General features: G+C 38.5%; 2 protein-coding genes across 2 annotated transcripts in view; both read right to left on the bottom strand.

The window, feature by feature from the left end:
- The window catches only part of LOC103924271, a 391,194-nt gene that overhangs the window by 119,156 nt on the left and 259,289 nt on the right, over nucleotides 1–12,749 (bottom strand). The gene's annotated exons all lie outside the window — the stretch shown is intronic.
- LOC103924270 (protocadherin-15) overlaps nucleotides 1–12,749 on the bottom strand; it is a 376,716-nt gene that overhangs the window by 104,678 nt on the left and 259,289 nt on the right. The window contains exons 18-19 of the mRNA XM_009332761.1: nucleotides 10,621–10,926; nucleotides 9,207–9,431 (exon numbers count right to left, since the gene is read on the bottom strand). Of these exons, the coding sequence (XP_009331036.1) occupies nucleotides 9,207–9,431; nucleotides 10,621–10,926 (531 nt within the window). The remainder of the gene's footprint in view (nucleotides 1–9,206; nucleotides 9,432–10,620; nucleotides 10,927–12,749) is intronic.

Genomic DNA, 12,749 nt, shown 5'->3' with positions numbered 1-12,749 from the left:
AGCCGGGTTTTGTCCCCTTCCCCCTTCAAACCTAGTTTAAAGCCCTCTCAATGAGCCCTGCCAATTCATAAGCAATGACCCTTTTCCCCCTTGTGAGACAGCTGGACTCCATCTGTCGCCAGCAGGCCTGGTTCCGTGTAAACCTCCCCATGATCAAGAAAGCCAAAATTCCTCCGACGGCACCAGCCCCTGAGCCACGTGTTGATCAGGAGTGTAACTTCTTTACACACAGAAAGATGTCACTCAATGCCTTATTTAAAAAAAAGAAATCCAAGAGATTTCATTACTAAATAATCAGAATGAAAAAACCCTAAAGGCCACAAGATATCATGGCCCTAAGGGCACCCATAGCCCTTAATGGCCCAGACCAGCCTCACCTAGGCCACCCAACACCCTGCCTCTGGGCTCAGGATGCCATTTCAGCCCAGTCGGGGCCCTCAGTCCTGCTTCAGTGATGCCATAGGATACCAGTCTCCAGCCCTGCTTCTGGCCCCATCCCCTTTTGCTCCTTTGGCTGGACTCCCTGGACAGACGCCAGACCAGGTTCATGCCCTCACCATGTCTGGGGCTGTTGATGGAGCCTGTTGGTCTGCCCACCCAACTCTGTCCCCACAGGGACTGCACCCAGTCGGGGAGGGCACTGCCCACACTGGGTCACCCGCGGCTCCCGGCTCGTCCCTCCATGTGCAACAGCCTCGCTTACACTAATTTCTCACAATAATTTTCAATTTCTTCATCTGTTAACTACCAGATCTTTGACCTCTGCCACAAGGCCTTATCTTGCCCTTTAACAAAACATTTTTTGGGCCCTAGTGAGCAAGTGCTTTCATTTTGATGCAACTATGCTTTGCAATGGGTTCCTGAAGCTCTGCTTAGCTTTAATGGAAATGCCAAGTGCAGGTTATCCCTTGGCAGAAACCTCTCCAGCATGGTGCTCATTGATGTTCGCACAGAATGAGATCTTTTCTACCATCATTACATTTCAGCTACAGCATCTGTAAGTGCCATACTTTCTTACCATCCATTCCTCTGGTCCATGCTAACCAGTAATAGCCATCTAGTGCCCTCAATTCTTTCTGTAATTTCTCAATTTCTGCAAATCCTCATTTGATTATATTTCTATTATTAAATTTACTAGGTTTCCAAAGCCTTTCAATATGATGCTAATCAACCTTATTCAGAACAGTACGAATGTACAAATTTAATATTAAATATTAAAATGCAAATTTCATACGCTTTCATGTCACGGTGGTATTAAATTACTTGACAGTCTAAAAATAAGTTTTAAAGCTCTTCTGAAACAAGGTCTCTGGATTTGGAGTCACAGACTCCGCACTGAAAAAACTGAAAATTTGAGCTGTGACTTGAGAAAACCATTCTCTCACAGGTGAGTTTATTTTTCTGAAAGAAAACCAAGATGTTACTCAACTATAATCCCTTTCCTCCAAGATTATCTTTTCTTTTCCTCTTCCTTTAAAAGTCTACCATGCCAAGAGTTGATTGATATATATATGTTCATGCATGCGTGTAAACTGTATCTATTCTTTCACTAAGCAAACATTCATGCAAGCTGAGAGGATACAACACTATTCTCCAGGCCTTAACAACCACTAACAATCCCCTAAAGGACTACTGTAGGCAGTTAATATACTACCTAGAACTGGAACAATAACCAGGATCTTAAGATTTCAAGCAAGCTCTCATCCTTCAGTTAAAGGACTGGTATTATTAACTTAAATGAGTGATTTGTTGTAATTTACCCAAATAATTCTGTGGAGTGGTTCAGGCAACAGAATATTACACATCCAGGTATATCTAGCCTTTCAAATTGATTGCAAAGGGATTAGAAAGGAGTAACTGTACAATGGCTTAAAATCATTGAGGTAAAAATAATTCTTTTTAAGCTATTTTCCATTTTGTTTCCTCTGTAATTCGTCCTTTCATTTCCTCAGTCAGTTTCTGTAACTTATACGAAGAAGTTGAGCACAGAACAATTTATACTTCCTAATGTATATGATAAAAATAATGGAAAAAATCTACTTATCACTTATCTCACTGATTCTTAGCTTTAAAACTTTTCTTTTACAGATTCAGTAACAAGTTAATTTTATTATCAATAATCATATAGGTGATGGAAAACTACTGTGATTATTTCCATTTCAAATTACATATGTAAAAGAGTGCTTTCAAAGTTTTGACTCATGAAAAATGCAGCTTTTGGGGTGGGGGGCGGAAAGTGAACTCATTACATGGCATAATATAGGAATACCTGATTTCACCAGATACTGGAGTATTAAGAACTTGAAGTCTCTCCCCATTCTTTATGTAATCTCTTGGCCTCTTCTAATAAACACATACCACCCTTAAAGGTATTCTCCTTTAAGGTTCATGCATCTCACCAGTACATTCATCCCTCAAGACACGTACCTAAGTTTGCAAGCAAACCTTTATTTGTGAAGTATTTGCTAAGGTATCATTTCAATTTTATATTTACATTAAGACCACTGCAGTAAGGCACTACTTGAAACCTACTTCTAGCTGTGCCACAAGTATTTGAAATATATTTTAGATTTATATATCAACCACAGTGACTAATTTAGAAGGACTGAGGTTAGAGAATCAAGCAATGCTGAGTAACTTTGAGCAAGTTCAAAATCTTTGTGGTGATGCTGACAAGATACTATGACAAATCGTATGAAGTGGCACTTTGAATTTTAATTGCGTGCAGTCCTTCTTTACCCAGGGTTCTTTGAAGCTATACAAAATAGAGGCTTGTTAACATGGTATAACTGCCTTTTTTTCATGTTTAGTGCTCAGCAAGCCCTAAAGTAGCTCATAATATACATTAAGGGATAATATTCATAGTGGAATATATGAGGAAATAAATGACTAGCAGATGATTAAACAGATAAGTTGAGATTGGAAAAAAAAAAATCTGTTTACTGCCACCGTAGTCCAGCACCGTGCCCGTTATTCCATTAAAGCCACTAGGAAAGAGATAAATAAGCAGTTACATTTTGGAGGCAATACAGCTCATTTTTTTAACCTTCCTCTAAGTTATGTGCTGCTGCTGTGCTGGACCGCCCTGTTATTCTTTAAATGGGAAATGGTTTTCATTACATGCTAGAAAGGAAGGATTAACTTCATGGATGTAAATTTATTGAAAAAACGTAACTTAAATTTTATTTTAGAAATATTAGAAAGTGATGATGTGTTTGACCTTAACTGATTCACTAATGTCTTTTACCTTCCATGTATCCTTCATTGCCTGTATAATTGCTGGCAGAAAATTTTCATTATTATTGTAATTAAATCTCACCGTAACATGAAATCCCACCATAATGAAGCAATGATGTACTACTGCTCACCTGCTCATTAGAAACAAAGCTTGAGTGAATTTCTAGTAAATACCTCCATGAAGAGAAAGCAGTGGCAGCCACACGTAAGCATGGCTATTTAAACATCTGATGGAGCAGGGGTTGAACCAAAATGTCCCCCCCTCTCCCTAATGACAACCTGTGGATCCCACTTCTCCCATTCTCTCCTAGTGATAATTTAAGCATTTTATAGAGACTAAAGCCACTCACTCCCCAGCACTCTGCAGCAGTACAGTAAACGTGATCTGTGAGAGGGGAGGGTCCTGCCGTAACATTTAATTCCACTGTCTCAAATGCTGGGTTCCTGCATACTTTCTCCATCATACCTTTATTTTCTTTGCTTTACTGTTGGCTCGGATTGTTTGGTTTGAGAGGGCGATTGATCCACAAACATGCAGCTTCTTCTAACCCTCCCACCCTAAAAAAGCAAACAAATTATATTTCTCCTTGTTCTGATTCAAGGTATAGGTTGTCAGAGAAACAAAGGGAGCTTTCTTGTCTAAGCAAGTTGGAGCTCTGTATTGCTATGGCATCATTACAACCCAGATCATGCCATTTGCTTCCAACTTGAATATGAAGGACCGCAAGAACGGTCACATTGATGAAGGACCATTCAGAGCTACCATGCCAGAGAGAAAGATTTAGCTGTTACACATTTTTGCATGATGTTGTTTTTTTTTTTACGCAAAGTTCCCAAGGAAGGGAAGACTTAGCATAGTGATTATGAAAGACTCAAATTCACCCACACAGTAAGTACCAATCAATGCATATAATGCATCATCTAAAGCATACGTTGACTTCCAACTTCTCAATGGTATACGTCTCTTGAAAAACTAGTTTGACTGTTGCAGTTCGTGTACTCGTTGGTGATAGCAATATGTTTATTGATGTTCATGGGTAAAGTCAGTTTTACTAAACCTGGAAATTCATTGTATAATGTTTATAACAGTCCACTGGGATTAAGGCATGGTAGAAATTATATGAAATATTTGGTAGGCAGTGTCATAATATGGCATTGCTAGAAACATATAAATCTGCTTTTACTTATTCTTGCTGCTCTATCACTTTGAATCATCAGCCAGAGGTAATGGCTTCATTACACTACATACTTTACTTGAAAAACTAAAAAGAATACCAATCCCAGAACACAGAAGGAGGAGAAAAAGCAATTATAACAAACAAGAAAGAGACATAAAGTAATACAAAAATAATGCTGGTAATAATAATAAGAGGAGGTCACAGCATAAAATATGCAAGTACCTTACAGGTCCCATGATATAGAAATTCTTACATTATGTATTTAGGAACACATTACTCATTCAAGATCAATATAAACTAGAAAAAGGTTAGTCCTGTTTCTGTTAAGAAGCTCTATTACCATAGTAATTGTTTTTAAATGCTAAATCCTAATAATAACCACACCATTTGAACAGTAATGATTTTGCTTCTTCCAATACTAGGAAACATTTATACTGTGAGGGGATGCTTGTGCATACTGCAATATGCACTACAGGCACTCCTAGCAAACAATTCAGCCCTCTCAGACACTGAGTGAATGCAAATCTCTTGCTGTTCTCATGGTGAGAGAAATTATGCCTTGACAATGGCAAACCACTGAAAAACAGCACACAAATTGTTTCCTGGAGTTGCTAATGTTTTTATTCCTTAAACTGTGTTTTCAAGACTGATAAAATTTGCTATGTCTAACCTGTATAATTTTATATATATATATTTTTTTTTTTTAAAAAACAGATAAGTTTTGTGTTCTTGACTACAGATCAGATTACAATCATCAATTATTCTGGATGAATACTTGTGCAATCCCAAGACAAGATGACTCATTACTACTTTCAGTTTAAGGTGAAAAGTTACGAAAGCAGTGAGAGGAATCTGAGAACTGGGGAAAAAAGAAAAATCTCAGTCTGTTTGAGGTGGTTTGCATCTTTCTGGCAAGAACAAATCAGTGCACTTAATACTATTTCTCCTCAGTAATACTAGAAAGGATGCAACAATTTATTAATTTACCTTTGGCTTTCTTCAAAGAAAGAGTCCTAAGACATTCATATAATGTAAAGGGCCATTTGGCTGCAGCAGTGGCCAATAATGTATTTCAATACTGACATGCAGGTAACAGATTAAGTTATTTTTTCTGCAGTGAGTATTCTGCTATGCAATCTGTGTTTTGATCAAGTTCAGGGAAGGTTATTACAAACTGTTTGTAACTTGTCATGCCAAAAGCTGAAAGCGAGAGTCGAAAGAAAGTCAGTGTGTCTATCTACCCTCCCCCAAGCCAAAGATCAGTGTGATTATGGGTATACTGCACTGCTGCTCCTTTGGTTTTATATCACATAAATAATATATGAAACCATCAGATGCTGTCCATCTGTTGGTTAACAGAATCCTATTACACATTAAAAATTACAAAGCTTTCAGTTAAGAACTGGACTGTGAAAAATGACAAATGTTAACAGAGCAGCACAAGCCCAAAAGGACTTGGAGACCTCTGTAATACAAATAATGCTCTGAGGATTATAGGGACTGAATCCCTAATGGTTACATGAATTCCCTGCTTGGACCCACTATTGCCTTAATGCTTGCTTCTGGTTTTCTCTAGTTCAATTTTGTGCTATTAAAGACTGCAATCGGCACAACTGTTATGTTAGGGCCTACAGTGTATCTGCAGTTGGTTTACTTCCTATTTGGGGTCACAAACACTGTATTAAAATAATTACTCTAATACCATCTTCTAAATAAAGGAAAAGCACATTTACTACTAAGAAGAATCAGACACATCCAGTTCCTGGTCCCAGAGCAGGAGCCAAGAGACAGGCTGAATGGGAACAACTCCTCCAGAGCCATGGCAGAGGGATGTTCATCCCCACGCCAGAAGCACCCTGTCCCTGAACACAGGCTCTGATTTGGCAGACGGTCTGGCAGAAATCGTGAGCTTTAGAACCCCTTCAATTCTTTGTGCAGACATCTTAATTGGTCAACAAAAACTTATAAATTACTCAAATGAAACAATGACCATGCTCATCAGGAATTATCTATTTAGCTATGCCCTAAAGCAGGAGCTCAGACCGTGGTTAAGATTGCAGATGAATAAAAGCCTGGATTGGAATCAGGCAATACACTGTGCATGAGGCTCTGACCACTACATAACATGTCATTTATGCCATAATGCATTCAAGATCTAGGGCCAGATTCAGTACCCTGTAAACATCCTCGCTGAGCTGCTGGTCAGAAATCAGTTCCCTCCATCAGCTTACCAGGATGTGCTGACATTGGCCCTGTATGAGACATACTCCACCTCTTATCCTCAAGGGAACTTTAGCACCTTGCACTCTCTGCACTGATCAGGACTTTGCACCCCCAGCAAAGGCATGTCAGCTCTCCTCCTTCAGAACAAGGGGGAATATGAGTCTATTCTATTAAGAACAAACCCAAACTGCACTGCAACGCGCTTTGTTACTTCTGTACTTCTTTTCACACCCGAGGCCTGCTCTTCTCCTTGTTCTCACTTGGCTTCCAAGACTCTGCACCCCTCTCCTGCTGCTCTGTCTCTTGAATCAACCATTCAAGGTGTCCTCCTGTGGATCCTTCTCATCTCATACAGGGGTAGCACAAGGCTCTGATTTCGATTTCCACCTTTCCCCCCGCCCTGTAAATTTTGTATCTGGAAAGTTAATCTATAAGCTCAAATTTAACCATTATTTCTATTTTAGACATCTTTTGTGACCAAGGTTCTAAATTTCTACCATCTGACATATAATTCATTAATGACATCTGCCCAACAAAATGAGATATTAATAATGTTTTTTTCCGCAAGCCCTCCCCCATTCTCTCTACTGCCACTCAAAAGACTACTGTTCTACCTGTCACTCAAGGCTGGAACCTAAGCATCATCTTAATCTCAGCAATATATATAATATTTAATTATGTCCACTGATCTGCTGCAAAAGTCAGCCTGTCACCGAGTATGACACTTACTTACTTCTTTGATTTCTTTTCTGTCTCATTTAAAATATAACCTGCTTGTCCTCACTTTCAGGCCCTGTTCTGTCCCAGCCTAACACCTTTTACTGCTGAAATTGTTACTCCTGGCTCCAGCCTAGTATTCCAGTCTCTCACATACTGCCTTTCCAAACAAGTATCATCATGCTCCCTTTTTGTTGCTCATGTGTAGAAAGAGTTTCCAGGAAAACAAGAAACCTGTGTTTTGATCCTACTAATCTCTTTCTTAAGTTCCCTATTCCCCCATCACCTCCTTTGACAGTGCACAGCCTGCTGTTACACTAAGGCCACTGAGTTGAACTGTATTTTATTCCCTGTACCCTGCCATTAATGAATACAATACAAACACACAATCCTACAGGTCACAGGTTCAGCCCTATGATGCAGACTACAGCTTTTCTCTAAATGCAGTCCTATTTGAAAACAAGTTCCTTTAAAAAACCCAAGAAAAATACCCAAACAAAGCCAAACACTTAATTCTTTCAAAAATTCACCGTGCTGGGGAAAAGTTTCTTTTAGGAAAAAAACAGTTTGAGCAACTTCCTCCTTGAAAGTATCACAGAAAAGGCTCAAGGAATGATGTCAAAAGCTATGTTTTCTCTGATTGACTTGGAAACTGCTGGGGAATAGCGCAGACTATTAGGAAACAGGTGACCTGCATCTCAGTCAGAAATTTTGCAGAGATGGAGCAGTATTGTAGAAGCCTTCTTACGTTGTCATCAAACCTAATAATCGGACACATTTACTGTCCCTAAAATAATTCTGAGCTCAGTAGAGACTGACAAACAGAATTACTCAAAATCATGTGGCAATTCATAGCATCTGCAGATACACAGTAAGCTGAACCCGAGACTGATTCATATATGCTAAATACTTTCCGCAGACTTACATTTAAACTGAAGTTGCCAGATATGAAGTTCACATTTGTGAGCTATGCTTTTGTTCCTGCTAAAATTTTTGCTTCTTAGCTAAAATACAAGTAATTAAACTCTCTTCTCTCCCACAGCTCACAGTTCTTCACTGACAAAGTCAACAAAAATGAAGCAACTGCGCAAAAGGACTTGACTGACTGGCTCCAGAACTGCACCTTTGTGAATGCAAGAAGGCATGATTTGGAGCATCTAAAATATCCTCTCTTCTTGGACATGAGTATATCAACCAATTTAAGATAGGTAAGTGGTAATGTTTCAGCTACAAATGCTTTTCATTTGTGGATCGTTACCAAACAGAATATCATTATCCCCATATTACTGGTGAGATAACTAAAACCCAGAAGTGATGCTGTATCTCACTGCATAAAAATGATTCATTGTGCAAGACCACTAAATAAGCCTGTTCCTTTGCAGCTCTGTATTTTCAAGCAGCAGAAACTGAAATATAGGATATGGTGTGCCACATCAGCACTCAATACACCCCAATGGTTCATAAAATTACAGTCTATGAGAGCTTTAACTGAAACGTGATGGTATAGTTTTTGCAAACAATTCCATTAGGTACTTATTTCATCCTTTCAGGGATTCTAAACGACTAAACGTTTATGTATGTGTCAGGTATTCTTGTACTTCATAAATCTGCGATCAAAGATTTAACTATGTAATTGCATATAGAAAAGTAATTATAGCTGTTACAAAGTGTATATTTAACTGAACAAGTTGCTGTCAGGAAAAGGCAGTAGCTTCATACAAGTGAAAAAGGAGGAAAGCAGACATACCACTAGCGTGCTCTGGTGTTTCATCAGGACACCTGTAAGGGTTGATGAAGTATTCTGTAACAAATAGGAGAGGATGCTATCAACTGACAAGTTATTCCTCTTACCTTTACTCTCACTGTGACAGTAGCGAGACCAGGAGGCATAGTGCCCTTGCTATCAAAGGCTTCCACAAGAAAGGTGAAGGTTGCTTCTGTGTCAGAGAATGATTCATAATCCAAGGACTTCAAAAGCGATAACTCGCCTGTATACTTGTTCAGTGCAAAATACTGTAGTGCTTCCTGTGTCCGTATTCGATAGTTAACATCAGAACCAAGATCAACATCCTTCGCCTAGAGCATGCCATGCAGAAAAAAAAAAGTACTTAAAACCAAACAAAATCCATTTTCACAAAACATGCCTACTAGATTTAAAGAACATCAAAAAGCAAACTAATGCAAACAACTTTAGTTTCATTATATTATTCTACTAGTATTGGATGTACTTAACACTATTGCACAAACACGAGGAAGACAAATCCACTTAAGGTTATAAAAGCCAGAGATACTTGCCACAGGAAACAAGCACAATATTCTGGGCAAGAGTCACTGGATGCTCAGTCTGTTCTTGTTCTCTTCCCTGGGCACCTGTTATCGGCCAGTGCCAGGGAGAGGATGCTGGGCTAATCAGGTGTTTGATCTCACCCCATATGGCAGCACGGATATTTTTATTTCATGCCAGTATTTAGACAAAAATACTAATTTTCATCAGGATAAGGAGTATCATGTGATTGCTGTAGCTGTAACTTGACATTAGATTTATCTGCAGTCAGGTTCAGAGAAAACCATTCTTGTTGAAATTGACTCAGGACAGATTCTTCTCATTAAAGGATGCTGACTAAAACATCAGGAGGATATATAGACTGCTTGCGGGAAGTGAATCTCAGCTGTCTTTACAGATCTGGCTCATCCTTGGAACAATTAACTCTCACTTGTCTGAGTATCTTTTATAGTCAGTGAAGAGAAGACAACACCTCCAGGTGTTCACTTAACTTTACTCCAGCTATTTTAGATTATGATCTTGGTATTGGATGAATTGCTTCTGGAAGCAACTATTTATCTCCATTAACCATAATGTGAGGTTAGACATCGAGGTTTGACTTCAATGTCTAAATCAGTTGAGATAAAAGCTCTCTTTTGCTACTAATGTAAACAGGTAGAAGCAATATGATGAGCTTTCAAAAAAAAATCAAAAGCACTTTAAATGTGTAAAACAATATTCCAAGAAATGACAATAGTAGTGTAGGTTTTGTTGTTTGTTCATTTTTTTAAATTACTCTTATTTCCAAATGAACCTAAGCTTCAAAGTATTTTTCTGTACCTGTCTAAAGGTCATGCATTTTTCAGCCTGTTAAGCATCATGACTTTCCCCGCTCCAGTTTGCAATCTTTTACTGCAGTCTCACTGACAAGTTAAATAAGAACATGCTTAGTATTGCAGAACATTTACAAAACATCTTCTTCACTCTATAATGCTTTCTTACCTCTATTTGCAGGAAGACAGTACCTGGTGGTAGATTTTCTGGCACGCAGACCGTGTAGGAAGCATTAGTAAAGACAGGGCTGTTGTCATCAATATCCAGCACCTTGATAGCTAAAGTTAGTGTTGAACGGCGAGGGTCCACAGCTCTGTCTGTTGCTTCAACAGTAAGTTCATAATAGTCCCTTACTTCTCTGTTCAGTTTAACTGCTGTATAAATGCTACCATTTGATGTGATTCGGAAAAGATTGTTGAAGTTTGCCAAACTGTAATGAACTTGACCATTAACACCAGCATCTGGGTCTGTAGCCTAAAGAAACGGAAAAAAGAACCATGTTTTAATGCACATTTTAAATGACTACAAGGGACATACCTACATGGGAGTAACAAGGTAAGCTAGGGTAATATTCAACAGGGTTCTAATGCTTGTGTAGCTACTCAGCATTTCTTGTTTATGGCAGCTTGCCTCTCTCTGATATTTTGCTGAAGAAAAAGTATCCCACAGAAACAAATCTCTTAATTTGCAGTGACAGAAGGTAGGTTACTGGATCCCAAATGGACTTCATGAGAAAATACACACTTAGTTGCTCAGCCTTGGACAACTGTGTACATAAACGGAAGACAAACCAGGTACTTTTAAAGTCAAGCCCTCAGATACTTCTAATGCTGAAGTATCTTCAGGGTTAGGTGGTGTCTGAGGGGAATTTTTATTTTACACTGTTTGATTTAGGTGTTTCATTGCTGCTCAAATCATTACGGAGTGCATGCTTAGGTGAAAGATAGATGCAGTCAGCATACAGCTAGAATGGACACATTAGTTAGATGTTTTCATTTCACTTAACATGTTTGTTACATTTAGTGATATTTTAATCGTTGCTCTCTGAAGAACTTCTTAACTTTCTATAGTTTGATTATCTTGTTCTTCAAAACCAAATGTTACCACATTTCTTCCTTATTCTTCTACGCTCAGAAGAGGCAGATGATTGCAATAGAAAACTGTTTAGATTTTGGTCAGTTGGTATCTTTGTTCTCACACACTGAACTAAATCTCAAATTTCAGCATCAGCCAAGTAATTCTTGCTATTACATAACTACCCTTATAGGGATGGACAAAATTCATATGTTTTTCCTAGGAAAAAAAAAAAAATGTTTTTCCATCCAGCCCTCAACATAGTCTGAATGCTGACCTGTTATTCTTCTTCCTCCTAATTAAATTATGGCATGATGAATAAGGTTATGTAAATTAAACAAAGGTCATTCTGTGAGCAAGGTATTTTCATTTATTTGACTTTATAAATGAGGTTACAGACATCTGGGAAGATCATAAGAGATTTTCATGTTTTGTCATCAGAACAATCGTCAGGAATTTTCCATGAATGTTTAATTCTGGTGAAGGTATTCATTGTAAGACTTTGTAATGAAACCATTTATCTTCCTAGAAATCAACTACAAGTTAATTAAAATTGTTGGTAAGAAAAATTTCACTGTGCTTTCCCCCTGCACTACATCAATGCGCTAAAGCAGTAATGGCTACAACTGCATAATGACCTGTCCATGGATAACACATCCTTTTAATTGACATCTTTCAACTTAAGGTTGATTTGCTTAGTTTACAATCAATTCTATTTCCTCTGTAGAAATAACTGATTTGGGGCAGAAAGACCTCCTAGATGACATACTGGAAAACCATCAGAAAACAATTTAAGGAGAACAGTTTAAAGTATACAGTAACAGACACTTAGCCCACTGAAAGAAAAGTATAGGAAATGCAGAGTTGCAGGGGTTCTGGATAAGACACTAACAGCAAGATTCACTTTCATAAGACTTAATCTCCAACAGATGCATGAGGTCAGTCCTCATAGTTAGCCTCTAATTTAAGCCAAAGCCATATTACAGCAGTTAAATTATATGGCCGCTGTTGTCAAAGACAACAAAAAATGTTTTTACAAATATATTAATGATAAGAAGAGAGCCAAGGAGAATCTCCATCCTTTATTGGATGCGGGGGGGAACATTGTCACTGAGGATGAGGAAAAGGCTGAGATGCTCAATGCCTTCTTTGCCTCAGTCTTTAACAGGCAGACTAGTTATCCTCAGGGTACTCAGCCCCCTGAGCTGGAAGACAGGGACGGC

Source organism: Pygoscelis adeliae, unplaced genomic scaffold (assembly GCF_000699105.1).
Source record: "Pygoscelis adeliae isolate BGI_AS28 unplaced genomic scaffold, ASM69910v1 Scaffold139, whole genome shotgun sequence".
Taxonomy (NCBI): Eukaryota; Metazoa; Chordata; class Aves; order Sphenisciformes; family Spheniscidae; genus Pygoscelis; species Pygoscelis adeliae.
The sequence above is the reverse complement of the archived record's forward strand: the minus strand, read 5'-3'. Positions and strand labels throughout refer to the sequence as shown.